This window comes from Haliaeetus albicilla, chromosome 2 (genome assembly GCF_947461875.1).
Source record: "Haliaeetus albicilla chromosome 2, bHalAlb1.1, whole genome shotgun sequence".
Lineage (NCBI taxonomy): Eukaryota > Metazoa > Chordata > Aves > Accipitriformes > Accipitridae > Haliaeetus > Haliaeetus albicilla.
In genome coordinates this window covers 76,326,765-76,349,373 of record NC_091484.1, presented here as the reverse complement: position 1 = coordinate 76,349,373, position 22,609 = coordinate 76,326,765, and the positions used below count along the sequence as shown (strand labels likewise).

Genomic DNA, 22,609 nt, shown 5'->3' with positions numbered 1-22,609 from the left:
TCAAGCACCTAAAGTGATGTGATCTCATAGACGGCTAATGTCTAATTATCAATGAACCTATTTAAACAGAGGCTTGATTTCACAGTTTGGCTTTGGGAAGTCTATAAAATGATGATTTGTCCCCAGAAGGAATTCTGGGCTAAGTAATTTCTGTAATATCTGACAATTTCTACACAAAAAATATGGTCCTTTTAAGGACATCAGGCTTCAGTAAAATGAAACCCAGAACCATTCTTGACACAGATGTTTACTAGAGCCCAGGCTTCAACTGAATCATAACAGCCATATTCTTAATATAATTTTATTGTGTGACTCCTGGCACGTCCAAGCTTCAGCTGGGCAAAAGGAGGGAAAACATTGAAATACTATGAGAAACTCTTTATTAGTATTATTGTGTTATTTTAATTTTTAAAAACATTAAGCTGTGAATTGTGACTGGTGCAGCTGGTGGATATGGGAAGACAATGGAAGTTTCCTGGCTTATTGGCTGTCATTATGTTATGTTTCAATCGCCTTTCTTTCCTTGCACGTGTTGAAAGTCTATGTAGAGTTGAGCAACATGAAATCTAAAATTAAATTGCCACAGTTACAATGGGGAGGCAGAGCATGTATTTACTTCTAAAGATAGATGACTAAAGTTAGGACCCATATCTGCTTAGATTGTGTATAGAATCAATGGAGCAGCAGTTTCTCCAGGGATGAATTCAAAGCACCTTGCTCAGGCTTCTTCTAAGCTGTCTTGTGCTGGTGCTTGCGAAAAACACTTGGTACTTTGTCAGCTGCCTAAACCACCGAGTGAGGACATCTGCATGCTGGTGTCTATCCCTGGGATGAGAACTGACCCTCAGACAAAACAAAGTGGATCTTCTTGGCATTGCTCAACTTTGCCTTGGAAAAATTTGGGAGAATATTAGTTGGGATGGCGCAGGCACTGACAGCTGTGTTCCTGTGCTTGGGAATATTCCCTTGTGCTTTTTCATTTACTAGGATTTGTAGAGCCACTCTCTGTGGTTATCTGGTATGTTGTGGGCTACAAGACAGGGTGGCTACTGAGACCATGGCAGGTGGTCCCTAGCCAATCTACCCTTTATCAGCTTTTCCTGTTAGAATGTGTGATAAATACAGAGGTTTGTCCCCAGGAATTACCAGGGCACAGACATGGTCTGTCTGTCCATAGGTCAGCAACTATTAGCGCATACATCATGGGAGCTCTTTTAAACAACTGTGTTCCAGGCTTCCTTTTGATGTCAGGGAGATTTTTGTTGAGTTTCTGGTTGATCACATGTAAATACATTTGCCCACTTGACATTTGTTAGTGGGTTTCAATACTTGCTGCTTCATGCTTTTAATTCCTTTGCTGGGTATTTTCCAAATATTTTAATGAGATGATGACAACTTTTAAGTCTGCTTGTCTAGTGCAAAGCAAAACCATTTGTGCCAGGAGTGGAGAGACCACTCGCAGCTATGGCCTTGCATTGTTTAGAGACTGCTGTTTTCAGTTCAGGATCTAAGCACTACAAAAGCACTTTAAATGTACTATTAAGCTTTTCCTCCTTTAAGGTGAAGGGAGGGGTTTAAGCCTGGAATTCTGTTGAAACACGTTTTCACTTAATTTCCTAGAGCTTTACTGTAAATTGTTTAAACATTACCACTGTGAATAAATACACCAACAAATCACACTTCATTTACTTTGACCTGTTTTTTGTTTCTTCACTAGTGAAACAGTTATTGTACATCTTTCATCTATTTTATTTATTATTGTGGTGATCATAAGCAGCAGCTAGAGCAGCTAACATGACGTAGTCCTACTACACACCAAACAGAAAGGCAGTTTTGCTTGTCTTCAAAGTTTTGGACTTTGAAACATAGAAAATAGGCCAAGATATTGCTCTTCTCAAGGTGTAGGCTGAGGAACAAAATGTGAAGCTCACATTTTCTCCATCACTATATGTGTTAAGCTACCTCAAGCTTGTCAAAACGACCTATTTACTGTGGGTGACTTCTGCAACTGTTCTGGCTCATAGGCAAAAAAGAGTTAATTTGAGGTTAACGGATGCACTAGGATACCAGCAAATAAAGATTCTGGAAAAGTAGCGCTTACTTCCAGGTAAGGGCCTGCTTTGCCTGCTGTACAAAGACAGAAGCTTCCTTTTCCCAAAAGCTAGCACCAAATCAAAGGAACAGTCAAAAGTAGAAAAGCAGAAACTGTCTCAGTCTTACAGGTTGGCACCTGAAGAATAGTACAGAGAATGAAATTGCATTGTGTTGCAAGGCAAATTAAAAATCAAGAATCATGAACATTTTGTGTGTTAGCACAATTGATTTTGTTTATTTTTAAACCACCCCAAAATCCAATCATGCTGTATGTACATAGACAATACACGAGATAACACACCAACTGTAGACAAGAAAGATAAAATGTATTGTTTTAATTTGCTGGTGATTTTCTTTTTTTTTTTTTTTTCATTGTACATCTGCTCAGCTTGATGAAATGATCCAAGCTGTATGGATTCCCATGTGAACCCTCTCTCAATTCCCATGTCCACACTGCCTCTCTAACAGGAGACATCCATCATACTACCTCTGGGGTGTTTGTCTGAATGGTAAAGTGTGCAGCTTTTTATGTAGGTTCCTCTGGGCCTCATTTCTTAGGTAAAACTGTTTAGTGCAGAACAAGTATATCAGCATGTATCTGCTTTAACTATATCCTATGGTTAGTAGGTAAGACCAGCAAATGCTTTGGGTTACTCAGGAAAACATAAGTAGCACACACACAAAAACGAAAACAGAAAATAGTCTTCCACATCGTTTAGAGTGTTAATTTTCTTTACGTTTCCAGTGTCATTTATTTTGCTAAGCACTGCTGCAATTCTTTCCACTTGTCTTATGCTCTTATTTTCTTACAAAACAGTATACTAGGCTTTCTGTATAAAACATATATATAAACATTTATATATATATATATATATAAAAAAACAAAGCAACGACCCCCAAAATGGACTTACACACAGGTATGTATTTGTCCCTCATTAGAAAATATACTCTGTGTATATCTGTTCATTGTCCCTGAATGTCACAGCACTGGCTATTAGAATAGTGTCAAGAAGAAAGGGGCTTTTTTTTTTTCCTGGTTTGTTTTATAACATACAGTTAAATTACCTAAGATGAACAAAAGCAGAGTAGTCACCGGCACAATACAATCCTGTTTACATATTGGCACCATGTTGTTCTTGTTGTCGTTGTTATTACTACTCTCTAATTTGACTTCTAGTTATTACTTCCCAGGAATTAATATATCTGTACATTTTTTGTCATATATTCTCTTCCCTCACAGTGAGCTGGATGCAGGTTCAGGGAGAATGAAACACTTAGAAAATCTAAATGGATCCTGGGACTCTGGAGATTCTTGTCCTGCTTAACTTTTCTGGCCCTCTTTCTCAGAGATTATAAATCATTTAGAAAATCATGGTTAATTCTACATAACAAGTAATTTTCTGTGGCCTTTCCTTCCAAAAGGTGCTTTTGGGCAATGATTTGAGATAGTTTTTCAGATGTGTTGCTGGCATTAGATACCAGCCTTGCATATTTGTATAAATACTTTTACCCATATAAGTCCCCTGTTATTGGTACAGATGGTTCTCTGTCCTCGGTATCTATTCTTTCAGCAAACAGACTGGTCATTTGAATTACTTATCATTACTGAGAGATGTGCTGGGAGAACCACCCACGCCGAATACATCAGAAAATTTGGTGGTGGTGAGGGAGGGGTTAAATTTCAGCCCAATTTATTTAGCTCACATAAAAGTGTCTAATGACTTCTTGGCCTGAAGACTTTGTAATTGAAAACCCCAGATATAAAAATGCTATTACGATTGGTGGTAAAAAAATGGAAACCCATATTGAATTAAAAAACAAAGTACTGCTTGCTGGTTTACAAAGAGTCTATAACACTGATAAAATCTTCGGAAACCAATGTACTTTTTTTTTTTTCTCCTTGTCCTTCTTTATTTTGGCTTCATTTCAACCCGGGAGTTCATATCATCTCCTTCCAGATCATACTCTTCTACTTGGCCGCTGGTCCACACCTTCATGCGGTCAGTCAGGTCGCTGCTTCGGGGAGCCAGGACGAAGTCGTAAATCAGGGCAGCACTTGCTCCTCCAATGATTGGGCCAACCCAGAAGATCTGAAACACAGTTCCAAATCCAGTTAATACATCAGATATCACCACATTTGAAGCTGTTCTGAAAATCTCCTCTGAGGATTTTCACTACAAAATTTACAGTGAAAACATTAACATTACAGTCTATCACCTGAATATTAACTGCATGGCAAGAAATTTCTCACCATGAATTGGCAATAATAGACCCAGAGATTAATAACTGTTACTATGTTGTCGAGTTCTGATATTTAAAATCAGGTATCTACTGGTAAAACCTCTCAGTTAGTCCACAGAAATTTGGCAGGGGGGGCACAATTTCTAAAAGCAACAAGGACTTTAGTCCATTCTTCCACTAACTTTCAGTGATAGGTGAATTAGAAAGTAATAGTGAGGACCTAATTAGGGGCTTAATTTGCTACTAGCTGCTATTTAGCTAGTGATATTGCTGTAATGGTACTGGTCTAATCACTTAAGGCAAGTAAAGTTTGGAGGGAGAGGTAGTAAAAGTATTTTAGTAGACAGGTTGATTTTATTACAATTAACAGATGATTTTGAGGGATTTACACGGCCAAAGAATTCCTGAGTCTGAAAACATGTTTTCTTTTATTCAGCAATATTAGTGGCTTAATATGAATTATTATCTCTATCTCCTTCTCTCTGTACAAATGAAAATAATTTTTCTATGAAACCTGAAAATATTAGCTACTAGCTCAGTTACATTACATTACTATCCCAATAGAAGTGTTTAAGTGGGAAATAATGGCAAAACTTCCCCAGTGTCCTCCTTTTGTGTTTTACTCTTTAGATTAAAATGGCATCATATCCAAAATTTTCACAATCCATTGTACTACCACTAAATTTCCATGGTTGCTTATGCAACTGGCTGCCACAATCATCAGTAGGAGAGTTGGAACAAGCTGCATTTTAAATATTCAAGAACACATGCTCATTTAGGGCTTTCATATCAGCCTTCTTTATTGAGCTTTAGTGAAAGAAGTAAATTTTTGTGAAGTTCCTTATTTTAACCACATTTAACCACAGGGAATAATCTAAAATTTATAGTGTTTCCAGAGCACTTTTCCATGAAAGCACATAAGCAGACACTTAAATGTAAGAAGATGAACACTTTATTAGCTTCCATATATGGATGGATCATTGGATGATTCATTTCAGTTTATAAACCTGCTTAAGAACCTTCCTAAATTAGGTTTTACCAGATTAAGAAGTAGCACTTCACAAACTCAGTTTAAACAATAAATACTCAATACAGAATTCTGTGTAATGAGGCTTTAATGTTTAAAATATTTGAAATAAATAAACTTAAAGAAAATTTACTGTAAGACTTTGAACATACACACTCAGCTTGAGGACTTTGTGATCTCCTGAGGCTGGTCAGGAGCAAAAGGAGATTATTCTTTGTTAAATGAAATAGAAACGGCAACTCACCGACTTGGTGCTAACGATACGTGTTTAAATGTTTCTGATCTTGTAGATTATGCATATGCAGAGCCTCTTGTAAACTAAACAAATTTATTCAACTTACCCAGTGATTTTCAAAGTTGTTGGCAATCAGCGCTGAGCCAAAAGATCTGGCTGGGTTAATTCCACAACCGGTGTAATCAATCTAGGAGGTGGAAAGAGAACCAGTGGTGAGGCACGGATGCACATGTGGCATCTTCATTACACAGGAGGCCAAGTGGCAGCCTGCAGCATGGTTCGGATGCTTACAACAGCTTCACTCATCCCACCTGCTCTTCCTCAGAAAAAGAGGGGAAAAACTGTTTGCCATGTGCTTGTCCTGTCCCACCAGGCAAACGGGTCCTACTGCAGTGACTCCTCCCAGATGTGCAACCTCATCACTTATTGCCACGGCCACATGGCCCAAGAAAGAAGGGCCATGCATGCTGCAGAAACTAGGTCAGTCTCTGAAGTGGAAGGAGAAGGAAGAAACTATCATCTGCCCATCATCTTCCTGCCTTCAGTGGCCCATCCTGAGGTGGGACATTGCACATATCAACTGCGAGAGCTAAAACTTACAGCAAGAAGATGTCCCAAGGCAACGGAGAGACCAATGGCCAAAGGTGCTGATCCTGAGACATCATTCCTTCTCCGGTCTGTGGTGGCGAGGACACACAACACCAGCTGGAAGGTAGCGATGATTTCGATACCTAGTCCTTGGCCCGCATTGATTCCCTCTGAAAGCTGCATGGAGACAAGGAAAATGTCACTTGACATTCCTACCTGACTTCAACCAGTATGACAAAGTTTTGCAGGATCTACTTTCTCAATAGGAAAATGCAGACCTGCACAGCCATTTCTCTGCTTGGGTTGCTTTTGCTTAACAGGGAAAAAAAAAAAAAAAAAAAAAAAAAGAAAAAAAGTGAACAGAAATTAGTTTTGAAACGTTCGCTGCTGTACTCAAGTCTAGGTGTAACCAGCTTTTGTTGGTGATTCAACATGATTGTATGGTTGCTGCATCCAGCCAAAGTGAATGCTCAACCACTAGACACAATGAGAACATAACTGATCTATGCATGAGAAAAAAATGAGCCAGAGATTCACCTTCAGTAGAGTTTACCCATAGAAGTGAATTGTGGTGCCTTGAGACATTTATTCATTGCTTCTGAGAATGAGGAGCCTGTGGTCATGTTAAACATTGCTCAGCTTGCCTACAGCAACAATTGCTAAGCAAACAGGGGCAGGACAAGGAAGGGACAAATAGTAAGAAAAGTGCATAAATCTGGGTAGCTTGAAAGTACCTATCTCTGTTATTAACAGGTCACTTTAATCGTCTCTTCTCCCACCACTACTTATTTTCTGTAATTTAGTATGAACTCTTCAAAACAAGGACTTCATGTGGACAATATCCTGCAAAAAACTGGCTCCATGGGCAGATTTCCACATCAATATTAAGGCACCTATACTGTGATTCAATTGCCTGAAAATACGCCTCTAATGCCACCTGAGATATCTGCAGTGTTCAGGTAAGACTGGTAGATGTGACACAAGTCCTACACAAGACCAAAGGTATCTAAAATGTCTCTGGATGTCAGTGTTTAGGCAATGTATCTCTAACTTGGATAGGCAATGAACATAGTCAATGGAGATGAGGTCCATTCAGCTGATGAAATGTAGGTGAGCATTTGAGAGTCAACTGAATAGCTCTTCTTTATTTTGTATTCACCAGATCTCGTTTGACTACAAGAGCTTAGGCACTTAACTCACATGTAGATGAATTTTGTCTTAGACTCAGACTGAATCTCACTCAACTTCTTTGGGAGCCATAAAAAACCATCCACACTTCAGGAATCCTAAGGGGGTGATGGGGGAAGTATTTCAATTTCCTACTGAAGTAAAGCAGATTCTCTAGAAAAACTCACACTGGCAGATGTAGGTATTCCAACTGTATTATTAATCATGAAATCAGTAGAGTTTCTTATTAATATAAATGCTGTAGAACATATTGAAACCACAGTAATTCACATAAATGAACATTATACAGTAGAAATGCTGTCGTATTTTAGGAGTACTGTTAGAAACTTGTGCTTACCAAGAAAACATGGAGCTAAACCATTCAATGTTATAATAAGTTTTGAATTCTGCTTCTCATTCCTATATTCAGTAGTATCTTAGTTAAGACAAGACAAGCCTGTATCTGAGCTGAATAACTTAGTGTTAAGCAGAAATAACTACATTGCATGGATAGGATGAAACATGAGCTTGGATGGAAGCCAGAGAAAATGAGAATGTGAGTGACTCAGAGTAGGAAGCAAACTCTGCAAAACTTATGCTCAAGAGTAGTGCTATCAGTAGGTTATCCCATCTGTCATAGCCTCTGCATTAAAAATTGCTAGGTCATACATTGCAAAAACATAATTAAATGTTATTGTGACCTGTACAGAACAATGGAACTATGGGAAATCATGCTTTAATTTTTTTTTTGTGGTTTTACGCCCTAATTTCCCCCAAACTAATATTTGAATAACCTTAAAACTTAAAGATGTTTAGCTGAACTCTTTCATTTTCCACTTTTGCTATTCACTTTTCTTATTTCTGCTCTGTAAGAAAGCAGCATAATATCAAATTCCTAACCACTGATAAAAAATCATCTGTCTTCAGCCAGTATAAATCTGATTAGCTACTTTAAAAACAAAACTGTGAAAATATATTGATTTCTAAGACCTGTCAATCTGAAGCATTAATAATATATTATTATATCATTCTTTAATATGCAGGACAGATATCCTTTGAGTTAGAAGCAGTTTATCCACAGATTGAAGGGAATTCTGGTTGAAATGGTGTGCATTTTGATTCCTTCGGCACCCACACAGTAGAAACTGAAATGAGTTAATGAAACCTCCAGCATTAATAGGACTTACATGTGAGAAATACAAGTCTGACATAAATATACCCAGATAAGCAAGCAGTGAAAATGACATGATGCAGAAATTCATGCTGAATACCTGATATACCACTAAATTAATATTCTATTACTTTTGTGATCCCCTTTTAATTTTTTTTTTTTTTTTAATGCAGAGACAGTGGAATTTGTGACTCTCAAAAAATTAGGCTTCAAATGCATCCCATTGATATCAAAAGTAATAGCATCACTTTAAGAACCTGGACTACAGACTCTCTGGAAAACTCTGTCTCACATTTGGAAGGCCAAATGATCAAACTTAAAAGGCAGGTGTATTGACAAATAAGTGAGTGACCTGCAGATGCCCAGAAGTGGATAAAAAACCTGAATTCCTTTCTATCATAATGCAACTGTTAAACCCCAGAGAATCTAGATCTGAGGTGTGACACATCGATGTTACTATTTGACAAAGCCTTGGCATTTCAAACCATTAAACACTGACCTAACATTAGTCTTCCCTTCGTTTGAAGAGCTTTTATAAAAGAAAAGAGACAATAAGAGCAAAATCGTGCTTTTAAAACCGGTGATAATCCTTATCTTTGAGAGGCGGAAATCATATTCTTCCTTTCCCTCCAGGAAAACACATCCTATAGCTGACGTGAATTGAGGTCATTCTCCCTGCTAATCAACACTTATTGATGGGCTGTGTGGAAATAAAGAAAACCTGGAAATATCATAGGAAACCTTTTGCTTTCCTCTAGCATGTAATTTCACGCAGCCTGCCAGGGATGTAAGGTCGTACTGTGAGAGCAAGGACTCTGGGCCATGTTCCAAAATGAGGCAGGCTGAGGCAAACCTTGGATGTTCTGCTTTGCTGTGGTCTGTGGATCTGCAGTATGTAAGAGTAGTATCACAGACATTCATTATTTGCTTACTTGTCAGAGTTATAACGTCACAGCAGTTATAACGTTCAGCAGCCTGAACCATCCAGGGTACAGCAACACATGGAACAGCAAGAGTCTTCACCACCCTAACCACATCCCAGCCAAAGCACAACATGGGGAGTAGGAAGGTGAATTTCCTAATATCAAGTTAAAATTGTGTGTGTGTGTGTGTGTGTGTGTGTGTATTTATATTTATATAATCCTTGGTCACAGTGGATTTGCAAATGTTAGCCAGCTAACAATGTGATATGAAACATTTTGCACCTTTTGAATCTGATGTTTTAAGCTCTTGACAGAAGCAGGTAGGCATAACCAACGTAAGTTGGTTACCCTTTCATTGTATTTTCCATATGTTATTCAGGTTTTTTTAAGGAAAGCTTGAATTTTTGTAGAATACCTGACTCCAGAAGCTTCAGGGTTGTCTAAAGCTTAATCTGCATCTAGCAGGGAGTAGTACTGTACTTTACAGAGACCTGACTACCTGAGGCTGTCAACAAAAGAGAAGCAAAAATCAACCGCTGGTCTTAACATCTAGCATTCTGCTGCTGAGAACATCCAGAATGTAAGGTGACCATATGTCTGGTTCTTAAATAGATAGAATAATGTCTTGAAACATAATACATAGTCACCTCTACTGTAGTGTTGGGGTGAAAGGGTCCCTTTCCAGTGACCTGTACCCACACTGCAATGATTTTCTTCCCTGCGTTGGTAGGTTGTTTACCGGTAGTCACAACAAGGTGCGTGGGCAGACATTGCATTTGCCCTTGATCTATCTGCTGGGGAATCTCTGACCTCTTCTCATCTCAGTCCAATAACTCTCCAATGCTCTGCATTTTGGGTGATGCTCATTAAGTCAACAGAAGAAATGTCAGAAAGCAGGGAACAGCACAGTAACTCCTTGAGCTTTTCATGCCTCAGACTTGTGAGGCTTGAAGAGTGGATTCAGTGCTTTAAGGAATCAAATATGCTCTAAGGGATTAAAATGAAACACACAAGCCCACATTCATCTCCAACACAGTTTCCTACATCACAGCAGTCAATCCAGACTTCTCCTTTTCTGTTCACATGAATTGTTCCACTGAACTTCATTTCTAAGTCACTATTTTGACAGAAGAAGCACCAGAAACACACCCAAGAAATGGATTACATCATTGGCAAGCTCTGATAGTTTATATGTAGACACATATATCTGATGAGCTGAATCAATCTTGGTTGCATTAACTTGCACTGAATAATTCTCCCTTGACTGTAATAGCACCCAGATGATAAGCAGAAGCCTACATGTAGACACCCTAAGTGAGGTATATCCTTCTGTGAGCTGAATTCCACCATTAATATTTTCACTTCAGTTCACTGTGAATCTGAACAAGTTCATGGAAGAAAAATCCAGTGGAATTCAGTAAATTTATAGAAATCACATCTCATTCAGAAAGCTCCTGAGCTGCAGCTGGTCAGAACGTAAGGAAGCACTCTAGGCATGCTGAAGCCCTCTTCTTTGCATAACTGGACATGGGATGAGGTACAATACTGGTTCCCCATTGAAAGATTAGCTTTATCTGGTAATGCTACTGCTGCTCCTTAGCAACCCGGTTTGAAGCTGACTCTGCTTTGAGCAAGAGATTGGACTAGCGACCTCCTGAGGTCCTTTCCAAGCTGAATTATGATATAAGAGACCTTGGTTCTTTGGAAAAGTTCTTTCTGTGGGAAGGTTGGGGACAGAATTGCCTCAGTGTTGCTCTGGCTCAGCTGAGTTAATGCCTAGAAACAGCTGGTGACTTATGCAGATAGTGGAGCCACACTTGGTGGATCAGTCACTGTGAAGGCTCTGCATAGATGTAATCCATATTGGCAACTACATCAAAAGACATGTAATGTAATCAAATGAGCACCATTAACCTGAGGGCAAAATTAATGGAAAATCATTATCTAGTCATGACCGTGAGAGTAACTAGTTGAGACAAACACCTGCTTTTTGGTCTTAGGAAATGGGTAGCATTCACATTGCTTCCATTTCTCCACATCAGACAGGAGACGAGAACTACAGAAGCTTGTTTCTCAGAAGTGCCCCTAGCTGCCACGTTTAGCTGCCTGATTTCCACAGCTTCAAGCAATAATTTGGGCAAATTAATGGTATGTTTTCTTTCCTTTTGGTTTTTTTTTTTTTTAGACCAGGATATTTATTACTTGTCTGCCTTCAGAAGAGGAATGGGGACAGGAAATTAAACTGGCCCAAGGTAAACCCAATTGTGTACTTCTCTAGAGGTTTCATATTTTTCTCATTAAGAGTAAAAGTATGTCAAGTTCAAACCTGTTTCCTGTTATATGGATAAGACAATTTGTTATGCAAGGTGGTTTCATCATGTGGTGCTATGCTGCATCTCATCCAACAAACCTTTAGCCATGGATTGTATCTTCTAGGGTCCAGCTTACTTTCATATAACAGAGATTAGTTTCTCATTGTTCCTGAAAAATGATAGGCCTCTGGAAATGTAGCAGTCTATTTTCAGTAGGGGAATGTCAACTTTCTCCATTCTTATGAAACACTTCACTGCAAGCCATGCTGGCTGATGCTTTTTAGAGAGAGAAAAGTTAAACCACAGCAATTTAGTGACATGTATAATATCACTGTGCTGGGGCTTCTCTTCTTTGCAGATCCCAGCCATCCCCTAGCTAAGGCAGCTTTTGCAGAACCCCAGCAGTAGCATGGCTGGCACATAAGAAGCAGCGTGTTGTGGACTGACTAAAAACATATTACCTTTTGTTAAAGTGTTTTTAATATTCATGTTGGGAGAAGAACTATGTTCTCCTGTCCAGACAAAATTGAGAATTTTAAGGAGCTGTGCTGCAATAAATAAATCTTTATATCAGACGGACCTCTTTACTTGTGTGTTGAATTCAAATAAACATCTAACAACTTGCACCAGGCCTGCTGTTTTCAGCATTCCAAATTATTAGCTTATCTCTGCCATGGCAGACTGTTTTCTTAAAGGAAGACTTTTAGCATTTTATTCAAGCAAATTCTCACTGTTTTACCATGATTTCATCCTGTAGGTTAAACTTTCCCTTCTTTGATTTTCCTTATTTTTCTTAATAAGGAAAACTCTTCACATTAGTTTAAATGGTTCGTACTCTCTTCTTCATCCCCACGCTGGAAGTACTAATTATGCTGCTTTATACCAACTATCATTTAAGTGTTTAGATGGGCAGAGTTCTTTAATGCAATGTTCTTCAAATGTAATCTCAGAAATTAATCTCCCTACTTCCCTCAAAACCATCTTCCCCTATCTGGCCTGTCATTTTGTCTTACTCTTCTCATTCTTTCAGCTCCAACTCTGTCATGAAAATAGCTTGATAACTTCTGTCTTGATAACATACATTTCTTCTGCTGAAAGTCTGTCCCAGATCTCCATAGCTCTAAACCTTCCTTTAACCTACAGTCAAAATGTATTCAGAGACTTTATCCCCAGCTATTTAACTACAGCTATTCTCTTCTCTCCTTGCTATTTAACAGTATTACTCTGAAATGGACACTTCTATGCACATTATTTGAGTGTTAAGGATTCAGAGAGTACAGAAGTCTCATTTCTTTAGTAAGTAGAGACAAGGAAAGATCTAAAGAGTTTCACTTAAAATTATACGACAGGAGCACTCAGAAGAAGCTGCTTATGAAGCAAAGAATTAGCTTTGGATCGTTTCCTAGATCAACAATAGAAGCAGAACCTAGGGACAAAACATATTGTCCTCTGCTAGATTATCCTTCCTATAAATACAGCCTTAAGAGCTCCAAAGGGGACTCATTCAATTCCCAAAGCAGAAATCATATTTTCCATTCTTTGGACAGCAGACACCATCCAGGAACAAGACTAACCTCCCTCCTCCCACCCTGTCTTCAAGCTGATGAGAAACTAGCCAGGGCTGTGTGTTGCAGCAGCTTGGTGTGCCTTAAAGAGAAGAGTGATGATTTCATTTATGTTAAACCAGAGTACGAAAAGTTTACATGTAAGGCCAGTGACGGTCAGTAAAAGTTAATTCCTCTAGAGGACTTCATTTAGCACAGCTAGTTAGAGATGGACCGTTTGTCTCATTGACACTTCTACTTTTTGATGTGCCTCTGGGAAAGTTGCTTTGGGGAAATTTATTTTTTTTTTTAAATCTTGCTGCTGAGAAATAAACAACTTCTATTCAGAGGATGAGGAATGGTGAGTTGATTTTTTTGTTACCAAGCAAAAACCAAGCAAATAGTTCACTTTCCATAACACTTTTGAAGCACTCATTTATACCATGGAGCTATTTATGATCTCCTGTATTGTCAGCCCAGAAGAGGATGGTCTTTCAGTGTGGAATTTTGGGCATATCTGAATTTTGAGCCTAATAGAATCTTCCTTTCTATGTTGTTACTGGAATAACTATCTGGATTTGCACAAACCTCACAGTATGGTTGTTGGCAATTGCACCAATGCAATATTCGTTTTATACTTCTAGACAAACAGTCCAGCAAACCTGTGAAGTTTTCAAACTTTCCAAGACTGAGGTAGTTCATACAATCAGTCTTGTGCAGAGTACTGAAGATTTGGCATTTCCATGGAGTTAAAAACAGCTCTGAATATGTGCAATGGATTTCAGGAATTAGGGGAACAATTCCAGCTCCTTCATTTCTCCACCTTGTTCCTCAAGCAAGAAATCTTATCAAGGGAAAGCAAAGGGGCCAAACCTGACTTTATTCATTCGTCAGTCCAAACACAGTCATCATTGACTCCAGGAGAAGTTGCGTGTATATGTGTAAGGAAACATGTGCCACAGTTTTTCTTTGAAAGAGTTCATTGACTTCACTTGGCACAGAATTAGTGTCAAAAGCCTGGAAAAGTTTGGTTTTCTGTGATACCTTTCAGCGGGTCAAGGAGAGGGGATGCATGGGGCTCTACGAAGAAAGTGCACAGATTTTTTTGCTCCTTTCTCGTCCACAAATGCCAAAAGAGAAACCCCTTGCAGAGATTTCAGCACACATTTTTTTCCCTCCTGCTGTTTATAGTTTCCTCCAGGATGCCTGTCAGGCCCTGTATATTTGATTTAACAGGTTAATGTTGTGCCTTAGCCTCAGATCTCATTGATTTCAGTGAAGCAGAGTTAAACACCAGCACTGGCTTTGGCTCTGGATGCCAGAAAGATCAGTACCTTCCCATCAGGTTGCACACTAATAAAACACGGGATCACATACCACTCCCAGCCAGGCCAGAAAAACCTCCCGAGACATTTACTTGCTCCATGACATTAGTATTAATATTATTCTGGAGGTACTGAGGAGCACAGCCATAGACCATGATGTCTTATTGTGCCAGGTGCCACATCAGCCCACAATGAAATGTGCCTCTGCATATTTATAATAAAGAGACAACAGTTTAACGACAGGAAAATACAGACACTGCAAAATGCAGACACCCAACATACAGATAGTTTGCTATCTATGAAGTTGAGCACAAGCACAATACTTTGGACTGCTTTCCCTAACTCCGGCATGGAGATTTTTCTAAGGATGAAGACTTCTTTGACATTTTCGGTTGTGATACCAGGTAAAGATCTGTCTGTTATTGAATTCTCTCAATTAAGCTAGAGAATGGACAAATAAGCAAAAATGTACTACTGCTGTAAAGATAACAGGCAATTTCCTTTTGAGACAAACAGGAAATTTTTCGAGGGGTATTTTTTCTTCCTTTAGTACTTGTGATGTGGTTTAGTATCCTTGCTTTAAAAATGCTTCTCTTACAGATAGCTATATACAGCCCAGATAGTGACATTTTTTAGGTTTCTCTGATTATAGAAATGCTATTCTCGACTCACCTGAAGGTTCACATTATCTGCTGAAGTACATGAGCCCTGCTACAATGACTTATATGTTGGTTTTACCATTGCATCAATTTAATCAGAAGGGATCCACAATATTTATTCTCATGTTTGCTGTGGAAATTTCCATTTGTTCTCAGGCTGTAGTTCTTGCCATGTCAGATCGTGATTTAGAATTGACATCCAGTAATAGATATTTTTTCAAAAATTCTAGTTAATTTAAATTAGGAAATGAATTTGGGTTTACCTCATCTGAAGAATCTTTCTATCCATTGATTTTTCTGCCTCTGGTGTGTCAGTACGTGTGAAGGTGTGTATACACATACCCACAAAATATAAAAATACATATGGCATAATACATAGAATGCTAAGGAAAGGAAAACAATTTTAACTGTTTATTCACCAGTCAGGAAGGGTGGTGGCAAAATGAATTTCCTTATATTGCTTACTCAATCCTACTTAGCTTGACAGCTGGTCAAAAAAAAATTGTTCTCCAAAAATCCCACCATGACTCTGTTTGAATTATAATATCAATCAACCTACCAAATTCATAATGTTTTTAGGTCTATTGCAACTCATTATTTTACAACCCTCTGTGCACCCCTTTCATCAATTTCAATTATTTCTAAGTAGAAATAAATAAAGAGGACCTTTAATCTGAGACTTGCAGAGCATTTTCTCAAACAATGCATCAGACATCCTTGGATCCTCTGGATGTGGACCCTGTTCATGGTACAAACCTCACTTGGAACCGCTGTGTTTTAGCACAAAAAAGACTGGCCTGCAGGTGGGTGATGATCATTAAGGGCCTCACCTTGTGCCAGAAATGGCCGTGCTGCTGCATCCCTGCACGCTTTCTGCCAAAACCTCAGGGTATGGCTATAATCATTATAGAAGCCCTAAGCAAACCTTCGTAGAAACGGAAACAAGAAATAGCTTCTGAGATCTGAGATAAGATTAGAGCTATAACCCCTGTTATCCCCAAATGCTCCAGAGGACGAGTGATAACCATCAGGTTTACATCTCAGAGCAGATGTTTCTGCTGTCACTGCGTGAACACATTCGACAGTGGCCAAGGCTGTGGCCAGTTTTGAGCAGGTGCCTTTCCTGTGTTCCACCTCCACGGCCTGTTGCGATTCAATACAATGCTGGCATGCCATAAAAGACTGCTGCTGCAAGTTTGAAACTGAATAATTAGCTATTGTTGTGGTGCTCTTTGTTAAGAAATAAAAATCCTGGCCTAATCTCATGTACAGGAACCATTTTGCTCACTCTACAAACGCAGTGACTTCTGACCCCTTGTAGAAGCTGAAGTGCTTAAGCGCGCACGTCAGGCAAGGTTGGCAGGAGAAGCCTATGCTAGATTGAAAATAAGGAGGGCAGAGGGCAGTGGCAAGGAGAATGAAGCTCACTGTACCGAAACTTGGGAAAGGTATATGATCTGCACTGAGAAAACCCATCCAAGGATTTTTAATAAGCGCTAGAGGTCAGGAACTCAGCTGCATGTCTCGTCCATCCAGTGGCACCTCTGGAGCTGCTGTTTTCCATACTGACTCAGAGGAAAAGCAGCATCACTTACTCAGTTGTCCACTCACGCTGTCAAGCTCTCAGTTTATTTTGGAAGTTCTTCCAACTCAACCCGACTTTGTTTAATGTGAGGTTAGAGGAGAACAGACTCATAGGGCGCGGGCACAAAGAGAGAGGGAAATCACAAGGTAAACACTGAGTCATCAAGGCCAACCATGCAAGTCCCGTGGTCAGAGGGCCACTACTGGTGCACTGGTTTGGACCAAAGAGGGGGAGTCCGGTGATTCCTGTCCGTGATCCCCTCTGAGGCAACTTTCTAAAGGATGGGTAAGATTCAGTGAGGAGTATCAGGATAAAAACATTAGTACTGACCCACACACAACATTAAAAGGTGCAGCAGGTCTCGACGTTATGAAAGGGAACTCCCAGTGCAGTGGCAATTTTATGTTTGCACTAGAGGAAATTTATTGGGGGAAAAATCACCAGCATTGATGTCCTAGAGATAAGACGATACATCTGCAGAAGGTAAGGATCCACATATTGTATGTCCCATCCTATGCTCCAATATCCTGGAGACAAGAGATTGCCCAGCCTTCAGCTTTCCTAAGTAGCAGAATAAGGCTGGAGCTGGAGGACACACAGACAGCAGAGAAAAAAAAGCCATCTCCAGCACAGGGGTTCAGAACTGCTCTGCTGCTCCTGGACCACAATCCAGCTAAGTGGGGCTACTGATGGAAAGAGGACCCCGTAGTGTGACTTTGGTGAGGGTGGAAGGTGTCTCTGAGCAGCAGATACTGCCCTGGTAGGAAGAATCGAGGACAGCAAAGGGCTCCTTTCTCCCTGTCTTTGAGAAAGGACTTGGAGCTGGCCACTGTGGGTTTATCACCAACGGGCATTGCGTCCTCATGTGCACCGACTCTTCTGCCACAGCTGATCCAACTTTGGGGACACTCTGCTGAGCAGTAGTGGCAGAGACACAGCCAGTCACACTGGAAATCCAAAGGCTGTTCCAGCAACAAGTGACCTTCCACACTCTGGGAGTGGTATCTATATTATAGACTATTCACCTGTCTTAAGAAAACACTCCAGACCTCTGAAAACACCGACCACAGATCTGTCCTGGCTTTTCCATAAAGTTCTTCAGTTACACAAACAAGATTTATCAGTCCACTAAGTGTTTTTTAAAACGAAGCCCTTCTATTTGTTATTCGTTGCTGTTTTTCTTTTCTCTTTATCTACCCTGAGCAATGCTACCTTCAGGTCTGTTTTCCTTGCCTACAAATTTTGATCCACTTACAACATTTAAAATAATATCTTTCATCATAAACTTCAAGGCAGAGTTTTCAAATGGTTTCCAAATTGTAGCCCCAAAACTTCGGAGGCATGTTTCCTGACCCTCTAATCAGTATACCAAAATAGAGAAATTATGAAATTTTAAAGCAGTGTCTGCATTTTTCACAAACTCTGATCATTTTCACAAAAAAAAAAAAAAAAAGAGCTAAAGAAATTTTCTCAGTGTGTTTTTAAATCTTGATAATAGTTCTCAAGATAATCATTGCTGAACCGCAAATATTGTGTTACCTTACAGCACAGAAGTCTCCTCTCACCCGCCTTTCCTGCTTGAGCTCTTTGCTGGACATTAGCTGCCCGTGATGAATAGTTTCTTCCATTATCCAAACTACAGATCTCTCCTCTCTAGACAATAGTCAGCTATGCTGGCAGATGAGTGCATTTGGGATTAGGTATTCTCTATTCTTACAGTTTTACCTAATGGAAATTTGTAATGTGTAGTAACACAATTGCCAAAAAAAGATACCAGATGGTGTAAGGAAAAATGTTTAAATTTTTAGAACAACAAACACACTGCGTACTCCTCTTCCAACTTTTTCAATTCTCAAAGTTTTACTTTGGCACCCACACCACTACTAAAATATATGGGAAGTTAAGTATCTTAAAAGGATTCAGTACTCTAAATACCTCTCTGAATATTGTCCAGAATGTCTTTTTCGGAACCAGCCAAAGTAACTAAAAATATATCCATTGACTTCAAGTAAAGTTTGGATCAAACTTTTCATATGCGACTGTTTTGCTTGTCTTAGTATAAAGACCTTAATATTGAACATGTTAAAGGAGCATCCTGCTTTTTCATCCTCCATTCCTTCTCTCCAGCCTTGCACTTTCCATGGCTGGTTTTTTTGTGCTTCATTTTCTCGTCTTTCCCTTTTTCCCTTTGGGCCATGAGAAAGGCACAGATTCATCCAACTTCATTTTGGGTACTTCACAGAGGCTCCCAAGCCTGAAGCCTCATCATGCCAAAGAAGAATTGGCTGTCTCTGGAGGATGACTCGCTGGATCTAAATGCTGAAGTACTTCTCTTTGTCTCTCCTTCCCTGTGAACTAGAGAGGAACCTGTGGAAATGGGTTCCTCACTTGGCCCCTCAGTGCAAAACCCACAGCTGGGTAGGATAAATCTTAGGTCAGGCATGCAATCCCACCCAGTATCCACTGAGGACACTGGATAGCCACTGACTCCATTAAACTACTCCCACCACATTTTTCCTGTAAAACCAGCACTAGAGGGACAGAACAGAGGACACAGTCATGCACGTCCAAGCCCTCTTCCCAACCTTGTCAAACAAACAGCTCTCCTTTTCTTTCTATTCTTTTTCCCAACAGTGAATCTACACCTCGTTTCCACAGGAAGGGCAGGAAGACAAAGCAGCCGGCAGGGATGCTGCCAGCTCTGTCCCTCCCCTCCTTGTCCTCAGATTAAAAAGCATGACATAAAAGAAAAATCTCTGTGGTTTCTCCATATCGTCTACTTGCTGAAGGAGGCAGCATGCTCTTGGTGCTGGATTGTGGTTTCGGGAGATGCCCCGATGTGATCGGCTCTGCCCAAGGACAGCCGTCCCGTTGTTCTCCCCGGCGTTGGGCTCAGACCCAACTCACCCCTCAACAGTCACCTCCCCTCCCCAGACAGTCCAAGCTTGTCAGTGGGAAATGAATGGGTTTGCTTTCGTCTCTAGTTCTTTCCTGCAAGGCAGAAGAACAGCTGCTGCCCTCTCCATCCCCTGGGAACTCTCCCCACTGCTGCTCTAGCCAGAACATTTATAACTGGATGTGAAAGAAAAAATTAAAAAATCAAAAATCTGAGTATCTGACAATGACAAGCACTGGGACTAGGGCTTTTCACAGTGTTTAGGCACCATTTCATACATTAATTCTTGCACAGAAAGTGTTGCCAGATTTGTAAAATTGGCATGATGGAGACTGACACTACCTAGTTTTACCTACAGTGTATTTGGTGGCCTTGAAAATGATGCATTTGATTGTATTCCAGAGGTGTTCCTGGTGGGGGGAGGGAACAAGGCTTCCATCCTCATATGCAATTTTTGAGATTCATGAAGTAGTCTCCTAAACTTACTAAAATCAGTGACTGCACTGATCTTTCCATCTGTCCCCATAGGTCCTTCTCTTCTGAGATACCCTTGTGCAGAGCTCTGATTTATATCTTTATAGCTTGGAAAGCTACTGACTGAGGAGCAAGAAGAGTTTGGAGTATTCATCTACACCCCCCTTTACAAATGGACAGTTTGGGGGCTTTTGGATAGAGGAAGGAGCCAGCCATCAGCATTTTGTGGCAACCATAAGGGGAAGACCAAACACGAGTGCTACTGAAACCAGACCTCCCGTGTTTAATGGCAGTTGGACCTCTCGAGGAAACCACTTGGGCGGATACCCTGTCCCATGCGGTTGAGCAATTCCCTCTGCCAGTGGTTTCAGAGGAAAAGATCACATAACACGCACACAGCCAGAGCCTTCTGGAGTTAATACGATTCGCTCTGCTTCCCCAAAATGTTTTGGATTAACCCATCAAAATTTCCAAAACAGTGGCACAGTGGAATACCTGCAGGCACCAGGCTCGAGGGAGGTGAGCAGCCAACCCCCAGAGTAACATGAGGGTGGATAATACTAAGCTATTCAGGAATTACATTCTTAATATCAGATTTTATTATGTTTTCAAAACCTGCCTCATTTTCTGAATTAACTGTAATGCCACAGCGTGCAAAAACATATTACTCTATTTGTTAATCTATTTATTGGATCCTTTCTTCCTCTTTTACCTAAATGATTTCTGAAGAGCTATTCTATTTGCAGCTTTATGTCTCAAATATCCCTGTGAGTTCAAATGGGCATAAGATTTCAAATTAGCTCAAGTTTCAAACTGCAGTCAGGAATATTCTGCAAGAAAGGGGACATAGAAAAGATGTGAAATACTTGTTCTTATCAGAATCAGTGAGCAGAAGTGAGTAGAAAGCAATTTCCATTTATAGTACTCCATGTAGTGCAGTGGCTGTAGCACTGCCTCTGACAGTGGGACGACTTCAAGTTTAAAAGTGTATCTATCCTTTTTTTCTCTTGTTAAGGTACAGTGACAACAGGAACATGAGAACATTTTGAGGAGGAGGAGTTGTGGTCAAGCAGTTTTTATGCAGCATGATGTGAGCACCTGGCTGGGAGAGGGTTGAAACCTGCACCGCTGTTAAATGTAGCTGCTTCACGTCTTTCTCCAGTCTCCACCTGAGAATTCAGGGGGTTTTCCCATTTTTGCACAGCAAAAGGAGAAACACACAGAAAGTGCAGCTGGAATCCTGTGTCAGGCAGAAGCTGAGCACTCTGCCTAATGCAACAGGTAATGCTCACACTTTTGGGGGTAGGGTTTCTCTTGCTACACATCTCCCTTGCTGTTCCCATAGGTTTTCATTGCAGTCATCATCAGGTTACACAAATCATTAATCAGGTATTGAAAAAGAATCACATTTACAGAAGTGAAAACAACCTCGATACATGCACATTAACCAGCATGTTACCTGAGACCTTCAGAACTGCAAAAGCGACTCGATCACGCAACAACTGCCAGTGATTTTGGTGTTAAATCAGTGTCAAAAGGCACCTTTCAGCAACTCGGATGTACGAAATTGAACATAAGCAAAACTGATCACGACCATGATGTCCCAAAGCTCCGAAATGAGGGTGGGGAGGAAGGACCGTCCCTATGACATAGATCCGTCCTGGTATCAGCCAGGACTGGATCCCCTGCTACAATAAGCAATTGGCTGCCTGAGGTCACCATCACTACCACCATCACCACCACAACCCCTCCCTCCCCCCCATCTTCAATAGATTACAGGTGTTATGTTTCTACTTGGGGAAAAAAAAAAAAAAGAAAAAAAAGGAGGAATTAAAAGTTTCTACTTACCGAGTTGAGCCCCAAGAGGTTGTTTGGGAGAGAGGAGGTGACTCCCGACAGAATAGCTGTGGCCACCACTGCCCCCAGGCACTGGGCAATGATGTACATGAGCGCCTTGAAGATGCTGATCTGGCAGCTCAGCAGGAGACCCAGGGTCACGGCTGGGTTCAGGTGGGCACCGCTGATGTGGCCCACGCTTTGTGCCATGGTAGCGATGGATAACCCAAAAGCGAGCGAAACCTTCACGTTGTCCTGAGACCTTGTTGACGTTTTGTTGCCCACCACTGGGAAGCTAAAACCCAGAGCCGAGCCAATGCTGATAAAAATAAAAAGGCTCATGGCAAGGAACTCGGCCACCACTGCCCTCCAGAACATTTTCTTTTTGAATTCACTAGCCATCTTTCCTCTCTTTCTCTCTCCCCTCCTCACTTTCCCTTCTCCCTCTCTCCCTTCCTTTGCCTGATATTTTTCCTTTGAGGTCTGAAGAGAAATCTGGAGAAAAATACGGTCCTTGGATTATTTATAGGGC

The 22,609-nt window shown here is 40.4% G+C and overlaps 1 protein-coding gene across 1 annotated transcript; it reads right to left on the bottom strand.

The window, feature by feature from the left end:
• Positions 1-2,300: 2,300 nt before the first annotated feature.
• On the bottom strand, positions 2,301-22,600 carry AQP1 (aquaporin 1 (Colton blood group)). The gene is made up of 4 exons (XM_009927541.2): positions 22,090-22,600; positions 6,198-6,362; positions 5,704-5,784; positions 2,301-4,184 (listed from the first exon to the last, which is right to left on the bottom strand). The coding sequence occupies exons 1-4, from the start codon at positions 22,477-22,479 to the stop codon at positions 4,005-4,007; spliced, it is 816 nt and encodes a 271-aa protein (XP_009925843.1). The 5' UTR covers positions 22,480-22,600; the 3' UTR covers positions 2,301-4,004.
• Between the last annotated feature and the right edge of the window lie 9 nt (positions 22,601-22,609).

Bases quoted from the DNA above. Each gene is read 5' to 3' on its own strand.
- AQP1 (XM_009927541.2), bottom strand. From the start codon at position 22,479: ATGGCTAGTGAATTCAAAAAGAAAATGTTCTGGAGGGCAGTGGTGGCC. The intron at 6,363-22,089 runs GTAAGTAGAAAC...GTCTCCATGCAG, and splicing joins ACCTCTTGGGGCTCAACTCG to CTTTCAGAGGGAATCAATGC. The intron at 5,785-6,197 runs GTAAGTTTTAGC...TCCACCTCCTAG, and splicing joins CCTTGGGACATCTTCTTGCT to ATTGATTACACCGGTTGTGG.